At 42.4% G+C, this 22,606-nt stretch overlaps 1 protein-coding gene across 1 annotated transcript in view; it reads right to left on the bottom strand.

Moving 5' to 3' along the window:
* Window positions 1-3,369: 3,369 nt before the first annotated feature.
* mwh (multiple wing hairs) overlaps window positions 3,370-22,606 on the bottom strand; it is a 172,875-nt gene continuing 153,638 nt past the window's right edge. The window contains exons 5-8 of the mRNA XM_071586163.1: window positions 17,687-17,851; window positions 10,173-10,483; window positions 5,398-6,195; window positions 3,370-3,931 (exon numbers count right to left, since the gene is read on the bottom strand). Coding sequence (XP_071442264.1) covers window positions 3,370-3,931; window positions 5,398-6,195; window positions 10,173-10,483; window positions 17,687-17,851 — 1,836 coding nt within the window. The remainder of the gene's footprint in view (window positions 3,932-5,397; window positions 6,196-10,172; window positions 10,484-17,686; window positions 17,852-22,606) is intronic.

Genomic DNA, 22,606 nt, shown 5'->3' with positions numbered 1-22,606 from the left:
TGCAAAGAGCCCCCTCCACCTTACCCTGCCAGGCAGACCCCCCTCCACCGCTCCGTTTGCACAAGAGAAAATCAGTCCTTACACTTTTGGGTGCGACCCTGTACGTGTGTGTGTATATATATACACACATATATACATATATATATAAACAAATATATAAAAACACAGATGTAGATTTTTAGAATATAGAGACAGAAAAAAAGGACACTCACAATTTGTTATTTTACGTTTCGACAGCACGGCTGTCGTCTTCAGAATCCGTCTTTCGACAGCCGTGCTGTCGAAACGTAAAATAACAAATTGTGAGTGTCCTTTCTTTGTGTCTCTATATTCTAAAAATCTACATCTGTGTTTTTATATATTTGTGTGTCGCCGAAGAGCGTTCCATTTCGAAGATATTTTATATATATATATATATATATATATATATATATACATACGAGGGTCATCCGGATACTAGTACCCGTTCGTGAAATAAAGACACAAAAGTAAATATTAACAAACATAAAAAATTTTATTTGAAAGAGGATACTTTAAACTACTTCTCAACATAATCTCCAAGCAAATTAAGGCATTTGTCATAACGTGTGACAAGTTTCTGTATTCCTGCTGCATAGTCCTTCGCCGCCAGCTCATTGAGATACGCGAGGGACCCATCTTGCACAAATTTTTGCATAATGCAGATGGTGTTTAACAATTTCATGAACAATTGTTCGAGAAACATTGGGAAAATGCTCACAGATGTCATCAATTGTGACGCGCCGATCGTTCCTCACGAATTCGTCAACTGAGCTCACCAGTTGGTCTGTAATGACAGACGGTCTCCCCGAACGCTCATCGTCGTGTGTGTTCCCCCTCCCCATGTTGAAGTTGCGACACCACCGCCGAACAGACGACTCGTCCATTACATTGTCTCCATACACCTCCTTTAATTGGCGATGAATATCACATGGGCGAACGTTTCTTGCATTGAGGAATTTAATCACTGCCCTCACTTCACAACTGGCGGCGTTCTCAATTTTTTTAAACATTGTAAACAATCACAGAAACAACACAGGCAATGCTAGCGTCACGCAACTTGGCTCAGAGAAGGCAGACAAGCCACTGAAGCTATCTGACCTCGTCCAGCGGCTACTCGCGTCGTCAGCACTTCATGCGGCACGAACGGGTACTACTTTCCGGTGACCCTCGTGTGTGTATATATATATATATATTCAAACACAAAAATCTACCATTTGGTGAATAAATATTCAATTACATGGAAATAGACACACAGAAAAGCGATAGGAACATGCATAAAGGGTGAGCGCAAGCAGAGGAGGGGTAGGTGGAATTGAGCAGGTCACAAGTGCAAAGTATTTCCTTGACCTTTCCGGTTTTTGTGTTTGAATGTGTATTTGGCCAATGTGCCTTGTCTCCTTCTTCTGGCTATATATCCAACAAATCGCACAGTTACTATTCTTTATGAAGCTTTATGATTGCTTTCCTACTGTCCTTTCCTCCTGTGTGTTGTCTTATACTCTTTTGGTGGGTGAAACAGCTCCCTAACCCTGTCTCTTGGCCAACGAATTGGATCATTTGGTTGATTAAACAGAAGACTTTAATGTATATTATGTTTCCTTAATAGCTCAAAAGGTTAGAGCATCAGCCCAGCGAGTCGAAAGATCCGGAGCTCAAGTCTTGGGCAAGGTTGTGATATGCTCGATTCCACCTGCCCCACCTCTTCTGTGTTTGTCCTTTAGGTGTTGCTATCGCTTTTCCTTAACTCTATTTCCATGTGAATGAAATATATATATATATATATATATATATATATATATATATATATATATGTTTATATATACATATATATATATATGTATATATATACATATGACCATAAACATAGAGTAATCAACTCGAAGGTCAGTTTGGTAGGTAATGGTAGAGTTCACTCAGTACTAAGCCCTTTCCGCTGTAGGAAATTCACAAATTAGCAGAGTAAGAAGAGGGACCAGTTCCCTTCCATGTACCGGTTTTCCATGGTTTCCCAGGAAGATCTGGTACCCTAGAAATCACATAGCTTGGGAGGAGCTGCAGGTGTCCAGAGAGGCTTACGAGGGAATCAAACCCGGTCGCTCCAGCTAGTTGTCCAATGCTCTACCTGGACATATATATATATACATATATATATATATATATATATATATATATATATATATATATATATATATATATATATATATATATATATTAAATGCCGCTACAAATTACTCATGTCTGGTTAAAACTGATTAGAGGGAATTTGGGGAGAGTTTTGGTTTTCCAAAATATTCAACAAAGAGTAGAAGATTTCAAATTTATAAACAAATATGAATATATACATAAGTTATAAATGTTGGTTAGAGCTGTGTTTCAGTGAACAATATTTTTTTCAGAGCATTGTGATATTTTAATATCGTCACAACTATCTTCTTCCATCATGCTCACACCTTTCTTGCAGCTAAAATATTGTTACACGGATCACTTACATGCTGAATATATATACATGCAAAGTCATTTGGCTAGCCCAAAAAGATGAAACTGGAATCTTTTTCACACATTATCTAATCAAAGTCTAATACCAATAAATAAGCAGCACAGAAACCCCCAAAAAACGTTAAACCCGATAACATACTTATTATTGGGTTTAAATTTCCCCATTCTTGCTACAATGCCTTTAATAGTCTCCACAAAATGGAGAAAATTCAAGTCATTGTAAAAGAAAACTCGAAACCTTAGCAGCCTCGGTGCTAAACCCCTGTTTATACACTTACATCCTCAAACCAATTATTTGCATTAAAATGCAGCTTATAATCAACAAGAGGAATATATACAGCTATCCTAATTTACAACAGGAATCATCACATGTCTAAAGTAAGCATCCCCTTCCTCTTCCATTGCAGTCTTGAGGGATTATTACGGAAGAAATATTAACCTTTCACATGCAATAGCAAACACTTATGTGCAAACATATATATATATATATATATATATATATATATATATATACGAGTATATTGTTTTCTACCATTAAAGGTATGTTTTTGATGAACCCCAGGGGCATAATCCACATATATACACTGATAGGCGCAATATACGCCCTGTGTATACTGGAGTATACTATATATAGAGGGGGGGCTTGAATAAATTTATATGCCATAATTGTTGATTCTAATTGATAGAATAATGCCCCGGCATGATCAAGGATGCTGTCTTCAATGATTTTGTCCAATTTATGTATAATACCTGGTCCAATTTATATCACACCTGGTCTTACACCGTGTTCATAAAATGCTTTGGTCTCTCTCTCTCTCTGTCCCTCTTGAAGAAAATGAGGTGTGACTTAGATCAGTAGAGTCCTGACAAGAGGTCGGTCACTTTGGCGGCGGTCTGCGGAGGACACCTCCCCCCCAGTTGGTGCTTAGTGCTCTGCTTCCTCAAATCCTGGGTCTTCCGTAGGATGTCGTCGGAGGCCGAGCCAATGATGCCGTAGATGCTCTGCTGCGCCTTGCCCCCGTAAGGAGGGGGGGCGTGTGGACTGTAGGGTGGTGGCCCCACCCCCGTGCAGCTGGCGCCGTCGGGCGGGCACCGCGCCTGGTGGTGCTGGTGGTGGTGGTGCGGTTGCGGCCTCGCGAGGGACGTCGGCGGGTTGGCTCTGCGGGTGGCGGAGCGCGAGAGCGGGGGTCTGCCCCTGGGGAAGTCCCAGCCGAGACTCCAGTCTCCTGTGGCCTCAATGCCGTCGTCAACCCGGTCCAGGCTCCGGGACTTGCGCGCCCGTGCCGCGAAGGGGAGCTGCAGTTGGTGCTTTGGCGGCGAGGACCGCGGGGGCGGAGGGGGCGTGGGACGGGGCAGAGGGGGCGTGGAGGTGGAGGACTCTGCGACGAAAAATAGACCGTCATCCAGGCTGCCCCTGAAATTGGAGAGGGCTTTAAGGCTGTGACCAACGGGGCACCAACAAATCGAAGTCGAACCTAAATAATTGCTCGTCCAAAATTAGTCCAGTCAGTGCTCAACTTGAAAATTGGTGTTTGTTTAAGAGTATTCCCGGCCAAAGTATAGAATTTTATGTAGTAGTCTGTACAAAAAGAAGAAATGGGGAAAGAAAATTTCCAGCTGTTTAACAGTCGACAGTAAGATGGTGGGGATGAATTAGGTAATTTCAAATTATCTTTGATTAAATGTACCTCTTTATTTCAAAATGCTTCTAATTCTGTGCACAGATCAAATGTAGGACAGATATATTTAAGATACCATTTTTTCCGCGGACGATAGGGGATATAATAACATTTTTCGACCGCGGGCCACGTTCGGGTAAAAATTATTCTCGTGTGTATTCACCCCCTGCCGCACACCCTAGCGGTGGCTTAAATTAAATACTAAAATAAATAAATGGCAATGGCAATCAATAGGGCTAGTTATACGTTAAGGGCAACGGTAGAAGTCTGAAGAAAGGAGTGTTACGCCACTACTCGCAATTGTACGTAGGGTCTGCTCCTCCGTTCAAGTTTTCGCTTCAATGACTGTGATTTTTTCTCCTTGTGCCAAAGTCGTGCTTTTTCAATGTAATGCGGATATCAGTTTGGAATATGATCGAAAATGACAAGTAGTAATAATTTAAGGTAGCAAGCTATTGAAGCAAAACTTTTACAGCTTTGAAAACAATAATTGTGCCCAAAGGACATCATCCCTTTCAATTTTCATTCCGGGGCTTCCTCACGGCTAGGTTACAATGTTATTGCCGTGTTAAGTGGATTTGACCCTGGATTTGGCAATAATGCTGCGGATTAATGTTTGGAGTTCCGCCATTCTCACCCTTGTCCGGGTTGTCATCTTTATTTGGACAGTTCCCTGTCTGGACTTGTTTTTTAGGACTCTAGTCGGCAGTTTTCTGGACTAAGTTCCTCAGCCCTTAACTTCTACATTGTTGTCATTTCCATATCAACCCATTGGGAGTGGTCGCCAGGTATGGTATCTCTCTATCAATGAGAAACCTACAGAATGATGATGCCTACCTGAGCGAGGACCCGGTAAGTATTCCGCCGGATAAGAGGTCATCATCTTCGCAGACAATAATACAAAATCTGGCACTGTTGGGGGTTGGGCAAAACTGCCACACAGATTTGGACCCTTGATCCTTCGGTCAATGCTGACCCAAGGATAATAGGCTTCAGGAGTGTATAAATGATATATTAACCAAGTTCCAGATTTGCACGCAATCATTCAATTACCAATAAAGTGCGTACCTTTAAAAATCGAGCATCTCACTCACTCGCGCAAACATTCAGTGTTACAAATTCTGCGCCTTCAAGTACCAAATGTTTTTCCAAAGGACATTGAACATGTTGCCAGGCAAACCTCGCTGGCTCAACAACGCACCTTCGAGAGCCGTGCCGCGCCGTGGACGGCAGCGCCGATTCCACATTCACCTTGCTCCATCGCTCGGGCATCGCCGCAGCCACTTTGCCGTGGTGCAGAGACTCACTGCGCCGCAGGACTTTGGACGGAGTGTCCCTGGAGGAGCGGAACTGCTGTTGCTTCGGCTGCTGGATCTTGGACCCGTCGGCGGGCCCCGCGACCACCGTCTCCCACCTCCGCAGGCCCCCGTACGCCCTCGAGTATCCCGACACCACCGTCCTCGCCTGCACCACGGGAGGCGGCGGTGGGGCGTTCGGCCCCCTCGGCTCATCCGAATCGCTGCTCTGTCCGCTACTTTCGTCCTCGAAGAAGGGCGCCGAGGCAACAGCCCCCTTGAGTGCCGCGCGGGCCAGGGACCGCGGTCGTCGGGGCGGCTGCGGCAGGATCCGGCAGGGCACTATCTCAGGTTCCTCTGCCCACCGTTCGCCCGACGCGGTCTGCTGCCCCCTTGTTGCCTCTCCCTGCTTCGCCCGGGCGGGGGCCTTGGTGGCCGTGCGAGGCGAGGGGCTCTGGGTTGTCCTGCCCCCCTGCCCGGCCGTTCGGCCTCCGGGGGTCCTCGTCCGGGTCTCCGCCTCCCGCCTGGCGGCCTCCTCGTCATCCACAAGGTCCCTCAGCTCCCTGATGACCTCCTCGATGGTCGTCTCCTCCTCCTCCTCCTCTGCCTGGCGCCCCTTCCTCCCTTGGTGGTCCTCCAGGATGGTCTCGCTCTGCACGGTGAACGTCTCGTACATGATCCTCTCTGCCTCTTCGTCCACCCTCCTTCCCCCGAGAGAGAATAACAAGGGGTCGGTAAGTAATCAACTTCTAGCAGTGTAGGGAAAAGAGCTCACACTTGATACCCTGTTTCTTCAAGTATAAATGTACATATAGACTAGGAGGAACCATCCAACTAAAGACCCATTTCCCTCACATCCATTTCCTGTACGATTATGTAATATTTAGTTGCTAGTTCGATCGTGAGACACCTCGATAGTCAGGAGTTATAAATGAAAAATCAGCACGGTTTCCGAAAAGGTGGATCCAAGGAGACACAACTTGCGCTTTTTGTTCATGATATTCTTACTTCTGGAGAGAGAAATGTAATAGTGAACGCGATTTTTCTGTCTAGATTTTTAGAAAACTTTCGACCAAGTACCTCATCGTAAACTACTCGCAAAGTTAGAAGCATATGGCATAGACAAAAATATCCGATGCTGGATTAAACACTTTTTAAATGGTCGGGCACGAACAGTAGTCATAGATGGAGTTTGCCCAAATGCAGTAAAAGTTACTTCAGGTGTTCCCCAGGGAAGTGTCATCGGACCTCTTTTATTCCTACTTGACGTTAACGACATTCACTCCATAGTATAATACGTTTATTTGCTGACGATGAAATGGTTTACTGTGATCCTGAGGACGTAGTAGTCTTATCAGATGTCCTGAAGGCTGATACGAAACTTGGCAATTAGAATTATATTTGAAAAAGTGCGTAGTGATGACTTTTTGGAAGAAGAGCAATTCTCTCTTGAATGCCGATTGCATCGGGAACAACGAAATGGAATGTGTAGACTGGATTAAATACTTTGAGGAGTTACCCTCAATCGCGACCTCTCCTGAGTAAGGGGACAAGCTAACAAAAAATTAGTATTTATTAGAATGATACTGGGTAAATGTAATGAAAAGATCAAAGAGAAATGTAATATTTCACTGGTTAGGCCTCATATAGAATATGCTGCTAGTTCTATATGGGATCTTCATGAAGTATATAAAACGTTCTTATGATTAACTTAGTAGCGTATCCATAATATTAGAGGAGCTATGCTGGGAATAATTTATGGAGCGAAGGTTAAGTTACAGATTCAACCTCTTGCATAAATTTGAAGAACATCTCTTTAGCAGTGATGTTAAAAATGTATTAACACTCCCATCGTACTACGGTAGGAGAGATCACGTCAATAAAATTAGAGAGGGTTAAGTATAGAATAGGTATGAGATTTAAAATGTCATTTTTTCTACGAAAGATGAAGGATCAGAATAACATTGTCCGACCGCGATAGGGGTACAAAAGTCCGGGTCAAAATTACTCTGGTATGTATTCACCCCCGTCCACATACACTACCGGTGGCCTTTAGGGTACTAAAATAAAAAAACCATCATCCAATTCTGCAATACAAATAAATTTCCCCATTTGTACAAACATATGTGGACTATATTAAGATGATATGTCCTATATTTTATTCGTGTACTTTCAATTATCTAAAACAGCCCAAATTATTCTAATGACGTCATCTTTTCCGCAAAAAAACCCTCGACGCGATTTGTATACAAGGTTTGAATAAAAAGTATTGGTAACAATTTGTTCATAACCTGTATACGTGAAGTGCTGAATTCAGACCGTCTGTTAAAGTAACGCATGATCGCAGATCGTATTGGCATGGTAATGTGACAGTGCCTACCATTATCACTAAAAATTTGGCGATGCGAAAGATCAGCAGATTTGCAGTGGTTAAACTCATCCCGAAGATCTTGAGCACTTGAGGCTCCAAGGTAATCGACTACTTGACGAAAAACCTAATCGCGACGATTCCCCAACCCTCTTACAGTTCCAACTTGGCACTAGCATACCATTCCCATTCCCAATGGTGAAATCATCCCTCAAAGGACACCACCATTGGGCCCTAAGTCAAGTCGTACGAGAAGCTTGCATGCGAACCCTTAACGACCTTCCGCCTACCCAACAGGGAGCCTTCGAGTCGTGGAAAAAATTCGCTCGGGCAAAAGTGTGTCCACGCTCTTAATGGATGTATACTTTGAAGAATTTTGAAAGGCAGTATATGACCAATATCTGCTGAAATAAATCAATTTTTCCGAAACTTTTCCCTATACCTTTTATGCAAACCGTGTATTTCATTCTTAAAAGTCTAGATAGATCAATAACTAAGGGTATGAAAATCGAAATACTCCAGTGCGTAATCGGATGGTCCTCCCAATAGGCTGTCGCACCACCGTAAAAAGTCTGTAGTGCACCCATATCCTTCGGGGGAGACGAACGTCGAAAAAGCCTGATTCTATGACCTCAAAGACATTCGCTAATATCCTCCCTACTGCCATGTCCTTATTTCATTTCTTTCGCCTGTCGCATTAATAGGTCGTTTCTTACATGATCCTAAGTGAGTCTGTTCCTCATGCTCCGGTCATTTCTCGTCTTCGAAAGTCTCGACTTCGACACAAATACCCCGCGATCAACCAAAAAGGTGTGTGGCAGGGGGTCTCTTCGACCATACCGACCCTAATAACTTCCTCTGAAGTGCCCCGCGCTCTCTCAAATCATTCGCAATATTCTCTCACGCGTATCTGTTTGGTGATTTTTCTCTCATTCTATCTCTCGGCATGACCACACATGCATGGCACAATAAATCTTCTCTTATCGGTTCATCCAACGCACATATTTCCATGACCCAATCATACCTCTCCTATTTTTACCACGTACCAACCTCACGTGATCGAGTTTTATGCTTAGTATGCTGTACCCCATGTGGGCATTCATTCAAAAACATATTTAGGGAGAAGGACAGATGTATGTGCGGCCATTTTTCTCCCTTTGCACAAATTTCAATTCTTTCATATGCCCAAAGTCCTTGCATTGCCAAAGAAGCATTTCGTTTCAGTATACGCACGCATTTCAAACGGACTTATTCATTTCGTATCTTACCTTATCGCGCAAACATTCAGTCAATATATTCAGAAATTATATCCCTATTTACACACACCATTCCTTAATTTTTAATGTCTCTCTTGTTTTTATCGGCGGCCATTCTTGACCCGATGAACGTTCATCTAAAGTCATCACCACACTGACCCAGGAGGACCTTACAACGCAGAGGCTCAATCGTGCAGGAAATCTAACCGAAGCAAACCAATATCGAGAATACTCCAAGAAGGGAGTGAATAAGAATAACATACGGGGGATGATCAGAAAGTAACTTACGTTTCGGCCTAGCGTGGCAGTTGGCAACAGAGCTGGAGGCACCATCTTGGTGTGTCTAAACGTCCCAATACTTGAACGTGCACGCATCCTGGAAGTGTGCGTACAGACAGTGCGTGGTTCTTCTACTTTGTTCAAATTGCAAACTATCAAAATTTAATACGCTGTAATATAAAATCCCTTCTAGTTGTGAAGTGCTGCGATCTATGACTATGTCAAAAAACGAACACAAGACAATTGAAATTCATTTCGCAGCTTTGTACGGGGTGTACGGAGACGGAATGATAATGAGTGAAGTAAGTGGAGTGAGGTACAGTCAGTTTTAAAATAGCCTCAGCACCAATGTCCATAACGAGGACACCGCTGTGGCCGGTCTAGCCTTGAAATAGATGAACTAACGGTGAAATATGAACGAAAAAATCCGTGAAAACAGCGGTTATGTGAATACGATGGATCTCCCTCGCTAGGCGTGGCTTGCAATTGCACAGCGCCTTGACAGAGACGCAGAATTGCGTGCTGGTGTGTAAACAAGAGGCTAAAATTGTAAGGCGGGGGCAGATTTCTTCAGAGACAGAATTGAGAAGCATGTGCATCGTTATGATGGATGCCTCAAACTGAATGACAACTTTGAAGAGAAATAGTTTTAAAATGTGCTTTTCAATGTATATAATAAAAATTTGTCTAGTCACTACGTCTTTACTTTATTTCTTAACTTAAGTTACTTTCGGGACAAACTTGCACAAGTCGAGCTATGGGAGATTTGAGGGTATACCTTGACCCTTGCCTCGTCTCGCCCTCCTCCTCCTCCCCTGCGCTGCAGCTGCTGCTGGGGTTGTCGGTAGAGCTGATGCCCTCGTCCTCGGGGGTCGAGGCGTGGTGCTTGGTGTCCACGCTGTCGGTGCCACCAGTCAGCACCCCAGAGACCTTGACCCCGGGGCGGTTGCCGGCAGCGGGCAGGTCGCCCCTCTGGCTATTGACTCCCTCTCCCACTCGGAGCCCGTTGACCTCGTCCTCTAGGTGGCAGCACCGCTCCTTGAGGCACCTCTCCAGGGACTGAAGGACTCCCTTTTCCTCCTGCAGGATCTGAAAGGGGAAGCAAAGTTTTTGGGCAAAGAGGAAGGAAACAGCTTGACATCTTCCAAAAGAGAGCCTTAAACATTTAAATGTAGTGGATCAGTCATTTTGCATTGAACTCCCACGTGATGGTGATGACTAATGTCTCTCGCGTATTCCACAGTTTGGTTGGGTCTGATTGGTTTGCAGGATGAGGAGGTCAATGTGTACATGAACAAAAATACATCGATATCATCTCTTACCAGAGGTAACCACTGGAAATATCTGCGCACATTCGTCGAAAACGATTGGCCGACGCAGGGTGTACTGTGGGTGTAATTTTCCATGCTGTTGTTTTGCATGTGGTATTGTTCCTTTTTACAGTTGGTGATCAGACACCCCCCGCCACACGCCCTTGCGGTGGCGTGCGGGGTATTATGTAGATGTATCTATATTAAGTGTTAATCCCCATTTATTGCACCATTCCGATATATATATATACATATATATGTATATATATACATAAATATATATACTCATTAATATAGAAACAGATATAAGGAAAAGGGATAGGAACACACACAAAGGACGGACACAGGAGAGGTGGGGAAGGCGGAATCAAGCAGATCACGAATATAAAAATATTTCCTAGACCGGGATTTGAACTGCGGATCTTTCCACTTGCCATTGAGCGGAGGCTCTAAACCACTTGAGCTATCCAGGAAACGTAAAGGAGAAATAGATAAGACACACAGAGAAAAGGATAGTAGTACAGGAATCATACAACATCATACAAGATAAGAGCAGTGCGTTTCGTGGTGCGCATAGCCAGAAGAAGAGACGAGCCACATTGGCCTAATACACATTCAAACATTCAATTCCTTTGGTGGGTGAAACCGCTCCCTAACGCCATCTCTTGCCCAAAGAATCGAGGCACTTGGTTGCTTACAGCATCGCAGATCTCAGTGTAAATTACGTTTCCTGGATAGCTCAAGTGGTTAAGAGCCTCCGCCCGGGCAGTGGAATGATCCGGAGTTCAAATCCCGGTCTAGGAAATATTTTTACATTCGTGATCTGCTGGATTCCGCCTTCCCCACCTCTCCTATGTTCGTCCTTTATGTGTGTTCTTTTCCTTATAGCTGTTTCTATATTAATGAGTATTTGTTCGCCGCTTGGCGGGATTTCGTGTTTCAATGTATATATATATATATATATATATATATATATATATATATATATATATATATATATATATATATATACAGTAATACATAATATAGAAACACAAAAAAAGAGAACACTCACACGTATTTTCTTGATATTTCGACGGAAACAATCCGTCTTCCTCTGAAGATGTAGAAGTAATGACTGCTGGAATTGTTGAGGTGAGGGGTGCGAGAGAAAGGGAAGGGGGCCAGGGGAAGGGGAGAACGGGAGGCGAAGGAGGGGTGAAAGGAATGGTTGGGGAGAGGAAAGGGAGAGGGAAGGGGTGGAAGTAACAATTTTAGGCCACTCCCATCAGTGAACGACATTGAGGCCCGGATGCTGATAGGCCATACAGATGTAAATGAATGCCAATTCAAGGGTTTTTAATTCTATAGGGTTATCGGATGTGGGAAGGGACGCTAGGACGGAAACATTGTAACACTGGTTGAAGGGGGTGTTATGATGGGAAGCATGTTTAGGGATGGGGAGACCCGCGGACGGGGAGGAGGGATTGCACGAGGCGCGGTGGTTATTAATCCTAATGTTAAGTGGTGTGGAACATTGGCCTATGTAAAAGGACGGGCAGAGTTTACAGGTAAGAAGATAAACAACATTCTTGGAAGTGCAAGAGGAATAGGGGAAGGGCGGGAGAGAGCGCCTCGTGCAATCCCGATGACCCATAGAGCTGTGCTGGCGGGAGTAATAATAATTGCTCCTGGTAGAGTCACCCATGCCAGATAGGTCGAAGGTTAGGAGCCAGACGAAAGGTAGTCCATGCGGCGTCTGTTCCTCAGTGAGGCGGCTGCAATGGCGTCTGACCCCAGAGGGGCGGCCAGGAAGTGATGGTGTCACGTTAAAAACACTATTGAGGAAGGCAACGGGAAACCACCTCAATTATCATTCCCAAGATTTAAATGATGGATAAACAGAGAATATGAATCCAAGCAACTACAAAGCTCGGCCCAATCGGCCGTGTGTCGTGCCGGGAAGCGGGGGAGGCAAGGCCCCCACGGTCGTCATCCTACGAAACCCTTTCAAGGGAAAACCAGCAGCAGCAGGACAGAAGACGAAGGAGAAGAATACCACATTAGTTAGAATAGGAACGTGGAATGTTAGGACAATGATGAGGACAGGGAAATTGGAGAATGTTAAGCGAGAGATGGAAAGGGGAAATATAGATATTTTAGGTCTATGCGAGGTGAGATGGAAGGATAGCGGGGATTACTGGAGTGATAATTATAGAATAATATACATCGGCGGGGACGAGAGCCAACGAGGGGTTTCCATAGTATTAAATGAAGAGGTAGGAAGAAGCGTAGTCAAAATAGAGCAGGTAACGGATAGAATACTACTAGTAGAGATAAAAGCAGAACCGACGAACTTGGTTATTATTCAGGTATACATGCCACCGAGCAACCATAAGGAAGAAGAGGTCGATAGGATGTACGATCAGTTAGAGGACATAATCACGTGTGTTCCTGCAGGGAAACATTTGATAGTGATGGGGGATTGGAATACAACGGAAGGCGAAGGAAGAGATGGTGATGAGGTCGGGGACTACGGTTTAGGCACGAGGAATGACCGCGGGGAGAAAGCAGTTGAGGTCTGCAGGAGACAGGGATTAGTCATCATCAACAATTGATTTAGACACCACAAAAGACCTAGGTATACATGGAAAATGCCAGGTGACTCAGAAAGGTATCAGCTAGATTATATCCTGGTTAGACACAGGTTTAGGAACAGTGTGATAAATTCGCACAGCTTCCCGGGAGCGGATACGGACTCGAACCACAATTTAGTTGCTATGAAATATAGCGTCCCTTTCAAAAAGATAAGGCAGGGGCGGCGAGTTAGAAAAAGGAATGTAGCATTAAATGATTTGAAAAGGAAGGATTACAAACTGGCGGTAGAGGAAATCATGGAGGATGGTAAAGAGCTAAGTACTATCGAAGAAAAATGGGAAAGTTTTAAGAAAGGGTTGTCTAAAGCCGCAAAAGACACTATTGGAACCGTTAACGTTAAAGGACTAGGAAACCATGGATCACGGATATATATGGAAGTGGAAAAAAATTGGAAGAATATAAATACAGAATTAGGCAAAATGAAGTACAAAGAATTAAACAATAAATTTAGGCGGGCAACGAATAAAGCAAAAGAAGCATGGTGAGAGACGCAGTGCAAGGATATGGAAAGTCTGCAGAGGAAGGCTGAAATCAATGCGCTGTACAGCAGATTTAAATCGTTATCGGGAAGTAAGAAAGGAAGAGCTATGCTAACAGTTAGAGATAAGGCGGGTAAGGTAATAGTTGACGCAGGAAAGATCCAAGAGAGATGGAAGGAGTTAGTATATAGAAGAACTGTATAGTAAGGAACTTAGACCAACAAAGTTAGACATTGAAAAAGAATACGACGTAGAGGAAGACAGCTTAGGTCCAGGCATACTCGACGATGAGATAGAAAAGGCATTAAGGGAGATGACATTAAATAAGGCCATGGGGATGGATAACATTCCCGCGGAACTATTGAAATGCTTAGGTAAATGTGGGAGGAAGAGGCTATATGGGCTGATCCGTAGTATTTACGAGGGTCATCCGGAAAGTAGTACCCGTTCGTGCCGCATGAAGTGCTGACGACGCGAGTAGCCACTGGACGAGGTCAGATAGCTTCAGTGGCTTGTCTGCCTTCTCTGAGCCAAGTTGCGTGACGCTAGCATTGCCTGTGTTGTTTCTGTGATTGTTTACAATGTTTAAAAAAATTGAGAACGCCGCCAGTTGTGAAGTGAGGGCAGTGATTAAATTCCTCAATGCAAGAAACGTTCGCCCATGTGATATTCATCGCCAATTAAAGGAGGTGTATGGAGACAATGTAATGGACGAGTCGTCTGTTCGGCGGTGGTGTCGCAACTTCAACATGGGGAGGGGGAACACACACGACGATGAGCGTTCGGAGAGACCGTCTGTCATTACAGACCAACTGGTGAGCTCAGTTGACGAATTCGTGAGGAACGATCGGCGCGTCACAATTGATGACATCTGTGAGTATTTTCCCAATGTTTCTCGAACAATTGTTCATGAAATTGTTAAACACCATCTGCATTATGCAAAAATTTGTGCAAGATGGGTCCCTCGCGTATCTCAATGAGCTGGCGGCGAAGGACTATGCAGCAGGAATACAGAAACTTGTCACACGTTATGACAAATGCCTTAATTTGCTTGGAGATTATGTTGAGAAGTAGTTTAAAGTATCCTCTTTCAAATAAATTTTTTTATGTTTGTTAATATTTACTTTTGTGTCTTTATTTCACGAACGGGTACTACTTTCCGGATGACCCTCGTATGAGAAGCGAATCTGGCCGGAAGACTTTGTGAGGTCAGTTTTAGTTCCTATTCCGAAAAAGGTAAAGGCTACATCATATGAGGACTACAGGACGATAAGTTAGATATTCCACAATTCTAAAGTTGTTCTCAGGATCATAAACAAAAGATAGAGAGTAGGGCAAATGATTACTTAGGGGATGATCAGTTTGGGTTTAGGAAGGGAAGAGGTACGCGTGATGCCAATGCAGTTATGAGATTATTAATCGAGGGGAATAAAGAACACAACCAGTAGTAATTGCCTGTTTCGTAGATTTCGAAAAAGGTGTTGATAGAGTGAACTGGGAAAAACTAATGGGTATATTGCAGAAAATAGGAATAGATTGGAGGGAAAGGAGGCTAATCCGCAACCTGTACATGTCTCAGACTGCTCAGGTGTGAGTGGGGAACGGGGAGTCCGGATGGGCAGTGTTAGGAAGGGGTGTAAGGCAGGGTTGCCCATTATCACCGTTGCTGTTCAACCTGTATGCAGAGGAAATGATCAAAGAGGCATGGGAAGAACTAGAGGTAGGAATGAAGGTGGGCGGGGAATTCGTAAAATCAGTTAGGTTTCCTGATGACCAAGCTTTAGTTTGTCAGTCAACCAAGGGGTTGCAAGCATTCCTGAGTGAATTGGAAATTCAGTGCGACAGGTATGGGATGAGAATCAAAATTAATAAAACAAATGTTATGCGATTCTCTAGATAGAAAAAGGCTAAGCTAATCATTAAAATAGGAGGGCAAAAACTAGAGCAGGTGGAACAGTTTACGTACCTCGATTGTGTTTTGTACCAACACGGTGAAAGTAGAAGGGACGTTAGGAGAAGAATTGCGATTGGCAAAGAGGCTTTGACAAGGAGGAGGGAGCTGACGACAGGGACGTTGAGTAAGGATGTTAGAAAAAGACTCGTAAAAACTTTGATATGGAGCGTAGCTATGTACGGCGCGGAGACGTGGTCATTGAAGCAGGAGGATAGACGTGGAGTGGAGGCTTTTGAAATGTGGGTGTGGAGAAGAGTGGAGAGGGTGAAATGGACAGAGAAGAAAACAAAGGAGGAAGTACTTGGTATGGTGGGCGAAGAGAGGGGTTTGTTGGGAGCAATCCTATGGAGGCAGGAAAAGTGGATGAGGGGCGTATTGACTGGCAGTGGGAGGTTGAAGACTGTGATAGAGGGGAGAATGTTGGGCAAAAGAGGAAAGGGAAGGAACAGGATAGGGATGTTGGGCGGGATGAAGGGAGGAAGAAAGTACTCAGAGATGAAGAGGGTCCTGATATAGAGCAGGATGATGGATTTTGTGTTTTGTTAGGACTAATAAAATGTTTGTTTGGTAGTTGTGTCCATCCAAAAACCTATAGATAACCTTAAAAAATGTATATATATATATATATACCCCCAAGGACATATATATATATATATAAATATATATATATATATCCTTGGGGGACGCCACACTAACCACCTCACCAAATTCACCCCACACTGACTAAAGGACTCGCTCCAATTTTCAAAAAACACGGTAGAAAACCTATATGCGTCACCAACAACAAACTCAAAACGCAAAAGATCCCATTGATCCACTTCAAAAATTAGGCATATACGAGATAAGTTGTCCCGAATGCGACCAATCTTACATTGGACAAACACGTAGAAATATCCTCACACGATTTAAAGTACACATGGCTTGCTACAGACAAGGTTGTACCGAAAGATCGGCGGCACCACTTATTACACTACTATGAAAGCATCCACATCCACTGCTCCAAAAATGAACTCATGAACCATGACCAGACCTCATCGTCCTTCATCTGCTTAACAAAACACCAGAACCTTTCCACTCAGAAAAATCACCACTAATGACTAGGCCTACATTGTCACCCGCACAACGTCTTATCGCCCCCTTCCACCCACCTTTCCTTTCTTCCAAACTTCCACTTTAGAAAAGGAATGAAAAAAATGTCATTCTTCTCTCCGCGGGAATAAAGGATGTCGAAGAACAAAAGAATTGTAAACATACGTTTTTTTAAGAAACTGGTATGTTGAAATAGCTGTACAGTTTAAATTCAAAGCATTACAGTGAATATTTGGCAAATTTAATTAATGATTCAAGTTTAACTTAGTATGTTATGACCTGTAAACAAAGACAAAACCGCCATTGGGTTTTTTAAAAATCAGTTACCTTGATGTGCATAAGAAGTGAACAGAACACACTAGCCATAGGCTGGCAGGGAAAATATGATGTACAGATGGCATTTTGTTTCACAATCATGGAATGCAAAATAATCTAAATTACGCGGCAAATTGATATGCAAATTATTTCGATATGATCGAGCATCTTTTATCAGCTTGGCATATAACGTGCATTAACATTGGAAGGGGGATGGTCTCTTAGCAAGCATCATGTGTGCAGTAGGGTGGAAATAATATCAAAATGATTATATCATTGCTGCGGCTTCATTAGTTCTTCGGACATTCGCATTTTTTGTCTTACAATCAGAAGTTCAGAGTGTATGTTTTTTTAGCCTTTATTTCATTACTACATCTCTCGATCGTAAAGAGGATCCTCGTGTTAACTCTCTATTTTACAGGACTAATGAATGGAGCATGTTCGCTCTCTCCAAAAGGGAAGAATGCAAGAGGACAATGACATGTGTACATAAATAATATCCTCTCACCTGGACCTTCCTCTCCAGCAGCGTAACCTTGTCCCGCAGCGTCTCTGTCTCCCTCTCCGCCGTCTCCAGCCGCTCCGGCAAAGCCGCCACATCCAGAAAACCTTTCTCCCAGCGACGCAACTCGGAGCGCACCTCGTCTGCAACAGCCCCAATCTGGGGCATCACCTGGCGGCGAGAAGCGAAAATATAACGACTAAAGAAATTTATGCGAGATTTTGAAAGGTCTTTCTACCAAAGACGACTTGTTTGTCTCAAAATTACAAGGCATCCAGGCAATGTCTAAACGCGGAAATGCAATCCAATGAATTGCAACGCCTAGTAAGCATTACAATACATGACCCTTATTTTGAGGCAGAATGGTCAAAAATAAGTTTATTTCATTTGTTTATCCTACGCTTGACACCACGGTTACATTTTGTGGGCAAATTTATGATCCAGAAAAATATTAACTTCAATTTTAATTTTTTCTATATCGCCTGATTCATAGTAGTCTCTAGTTCTTCACAATTACTCGGTTGATATAAATTCCTAGTCATAATGACATAAAACAGAGCTGTTAATTTTTAAACATGACCCGTAAAAACTCAAAATTACCTTTATATAACATTTATAAAATACCGTAAGCACAGTAATCAACCCGAAAGTCGGTCAGGTAAGTGATGGTGGAGTTCATCCAGTACTAAGCCCGACGGTGTAGGAAATTCACACATCAGGGTAGTGAGGCCAGTTCCTTTCCCTGTGCCGGTTATGGTTTCCCAGGAAGATCTGGTGCCCGAAAAATCACACATCTTGGGTGGAGCAGTAGGTGCCCAGAGACTATCCCGGGAATCGAACCTGTCAGTAGTCCAATGCTCTACCCCCTGGACTACCGTTTATTTAATTATAGGACCACCTGGATTATATTTATACATAAGGTGTACTGCAAATGCTGGAGCTAGAGAAATTATTCTCCCCAGTTCAGTAATGTTCCCAAATGACTTCTTTTGCATTAAATAGCGCCAAATTCGTGAAATAGGAGGACCACCTCCCAAGGAAATTGTGAATGTCTGCAGTCCGTCTTGTTTCATCGTATTCCCCAAATTTCAATCTGTTCAAATTATTATTTATCCGCCACGCATTTCATAGGAAATACAGTTGAAAGATTGTGGTCAAAGCGTTGGACATATTTTTCCTTAATATGGTGCAAAAATTCCAGTTTAACGATACAACATGTTCAAAGTTCAAATTCAAAACATAAGCGCTGAACTATGAGAGTTTTCCTTTCCATATGACGATATTCCCGACTCTTAACAAGTGGAAACTTCAACGCTGCGGAAATTAATAACTTTAAGCAAGATTAAATACTTGCAATAAACGAAAACAAAACAGAATAGAGGGTAGACCTGTAGACCTGTTATAGAATGCAAAAAAAACAATTAATATGATATTTGATCTTTTACCATTCGTAAATATTTAAGCTATGAGGCTTCTTTTCCCCGACGGTTACCTCGACTCCAAACTAAGGGAAACTTCAACGCTGTAATAATTGGAAGCTACCTTTACTGTAATGAAATGATTAAACATGGAAAATTACACCCACAGCAGCGCACACACTCATTCAAAAATCCCTTCATCCAACACTCATGCAAACACATATACCATAAACCAACAAACAACTGTACCCCAGGATGCAGCACGAAAGCCATCCAGCAACACGCAAGCCAGGACCCAACAAGCAAGACTGCGAAACTCCACCACCACATGAACATGCAACACAAAATACTCGAGGAGACCGTGAAAAGCAGGCAATGCGACCCAACATTACAGGCAGCAGGAATTTCCCCTCGCGGAGAGGGACGAGGGATTTAAAACAGATGAACAGAACACGAATGAGGTCATTCGGAAAGAATGACCTATGATAACAAAGCACACGAGGTTAGTGAAAGAGCATGCATTTAAGTAGAACTAATTATTCCCCAGACGCAGAGGGTGGTGAGTGGAATTTTTGCTATCTATAACCCTGCAATTCCTATTCCGTATTGTCCGTGGGAAGAAGGAGTCCTTGAGTCGGCTGGTTCTGGCATCTATTTCCCGAATTTTATATGCATGATCCAAGCGACCAATGTATGTAGGAGTACGAATAATTTGCAAGACCTCGGTGCTGAAACATGCGGATCTAAATTTATTTAGTAATTTCAATCTTGCATTTAATCGTCTATCTGCCAATGATTCCCACCCCAACCCCATGATCATTTCGGTGACGCTTTGCGTTTTATCGTAAGAATTTTTAACAAAACGGGCTGCCCGGCGTTGAACCTTCTCAATTTCCCGAATGAGGCGTTTTTCACTCGGATCCCACACGCTACATGCGTATGAATTCAGATAAATGCGCAGTTTTGAAATATTGGAACAAAGGAAGCGACGAACAGGATATGAACTACAAAATAGAGGGTTCAGCACTGACTACGGCCAATCAAGTTAAATATTTGGGGGTTGTTCTAACACCACGCCTTTCATGGGGAGAATATATCAGGACAATATGCGGATCAGCTTTAAAGAAACTTGGCTTCATTAAAAGGGTGGTGGGGAAATGTAATGAGAAAGTTAAAGAGAGGCGTTATTTGGCTCTAGTTAGATCTCATTTGGAATATGCCGCAAGTATTTGGGATCCTTGGCAGAAAATTTGGCAAAAAGAATTAGATAAAATCCAGAGAAAATCCGCTAGATTCGTTAAAAATTGTTATGATAAGAACACAAGCGTGACAGGTCTCTTTGGGGATTTAGGCTAGGAACCACTTGAAGTGCGGAGAGAACAAGCGAGGCTTAGACTTTTAGGAAGGTTCAGAACAAACGAGTTTAACTATGACACCGAAGGAATTATAATGGCCCCACTCTACTTAGGTAGATCAGGCTGCAAAGATAAAATAAGGGAGATAGATTCCAGGACAGATAGGTACAAACACTCATTCTTTCCCCGAACAATCAGAAATCATAATAGTAAGAAACCGAAGTCAGTTTGGAAATATTAAAAACATTGAATTTACAAGTCGGAACAAAATTTAACATCGCAAAATAGGTATACTTTCAGGTGCATGTGTATGTCAGTTGGTTATTTGAGTGTTTGTATGTGTGTGTGGGGTGTAAGTGTTCTTGCACGATTATATGCCATGTTTTTTGTGGATGCATGAATTTGTAGTTTTTACATGCGTTTTTTTTCTTTTCTAAAGTACGGGTGGTGTCCTAAAACCCCGCGCCACTCGCCCTTGCGGGATATTAAGTTGATGTAGATGTAGATTTATTTCACTTTATTACGTTTGACAGGCGGGCAGCTGGCGCAGAGATAATTCTCTCGTTAGTTCCTGACTGCCTGAGTTTTTGACAAGGGCGATCTAGTAAACCTTGGCCAGAACATATTTTGGTTCCAACCGTTTGTGTTGTACATTTATTTACGTTTTTATTATATATTTTTTATTTAATTTCATTTATTATTTAATTTAATTTGAATTTCAGTCATTTTTATTGATTTACTGCATATATATTCTCTAATTTCCCTCACCCATCCTTTACCCATTTATAAGAGTACGGCTGGGGTTGACTCTTCCCATAATAGTTATTATTAGTTTATTTTTAGCTATATTAGCAGTTCTAACGAATTCATATTTTTTTTTCGTTCCTTGCATTATCCTTAGTCACAGGATACCTTTTGTTGGCGAGCTTAACTCGTTCCAGTTTAGTGTAAACAAAAATCGGATGAATCGTTAATAGGGCGTATAAGAGTAAAACAAATATGTTTTACTCTTTCATAAACGAACGCATCCGTCAAATTATCAATTTTATTTTGTGTTTTTGTATAAGTTGCCACTTAAAACGATCGTAAATATATTACTCATTATTCCCTCCGATGCATCGTAAGCAACGAATTTTGGTATATTATTTTTTTTTTAATTCCTGAATATCACCAGATGATATTTACTTGAACGGAATATACCAACTATTTGGTATTCAAATTTTCTTCTTCGCTTAATCATATTTGAGAAATCTTTCTAATTTGGAGAGTTGAACATTTATACTTGGTATGATATTTATGAAATAGCCCAACGATTCAACTGTTTTTGATACATCTCCCCTAAACGCAACTGAATCGCGTTCCTTACCAGGATTTTAGTGTTCTTATGTTAAACTACATGATTTTATTTCGCTCAGTGGCACCTGAAGGACTTTTGGATTCTTCATTATTGCTGCAATGCCATCTGGGAAATGGGGCATGTTTATTCCATCGCAATTCACCTTTTAATGCCCCTACCTCGCGCTTATTTCATTACTTCTTCTAAATGTACTTGAATGTCGGATATTGTTTTTGAGATGGTGTATACGAAGATCTTACTCCTTTGAATTATTTTAGCTATCATTTTTCCCGTCCTATTTTCGCATTCTGCCAGTTTGGTTGCTGTATGGCACTGAGGTTTTTCTCCTGCCGTTTTAACCCATGCCAAGTGCACCGAGCGTTTCTACATTTTTTCCATTCGACATTGTCGGAGCCCACAAATGTCACGTGATGTGACGTATTGTGGCGTGTAACTATAACATTTTCCCCTTTAGCATTCAGGATACGCAAGAAAGCATTTTAAAACAATTGCTTTCACGATAAACATAAATCAACTTATCGCAACATAAATCATTGCATAAATGCATAATTTCCAAAATAGTCCCGTCATTAATTACTTTTAGAAATTGGCCCATCCAACTATTGAAATATTTTTCAAGTACGATTATTAATGTTAAAACACTGTTTTTTACAGGAATCAGACTAAATGTAATCAATCTCGTATACTCAAATGAAACCAGCGTAAAAAAATGAATAATCATCTCTTCCGCAATGAAATGAATAACTTCTCAATAGATGACTCGTTTTTTTAGGGAACCCTGTCACATCCATTGCTT

Source organism: Hetaerina americana, unplaced genomic scaffold (assembly GCF_022747635.1).
Source record: "Hetaerina americana unplaced genomic scaffold, ioHetAmer1.1.p SCAF_21, whole genome shotgun sequence".
NCBI lineage: Eukaryota > Metazoa > Arthropoda > Insecta > Odonata > Calopterygidae > Hetaerina > Hetaerina americana.
The sequence above is the reverse complement of the archived record's forward strand: the minus strand, read 5'-3'. Positions and strand labels throughout refer to the sequence as shown.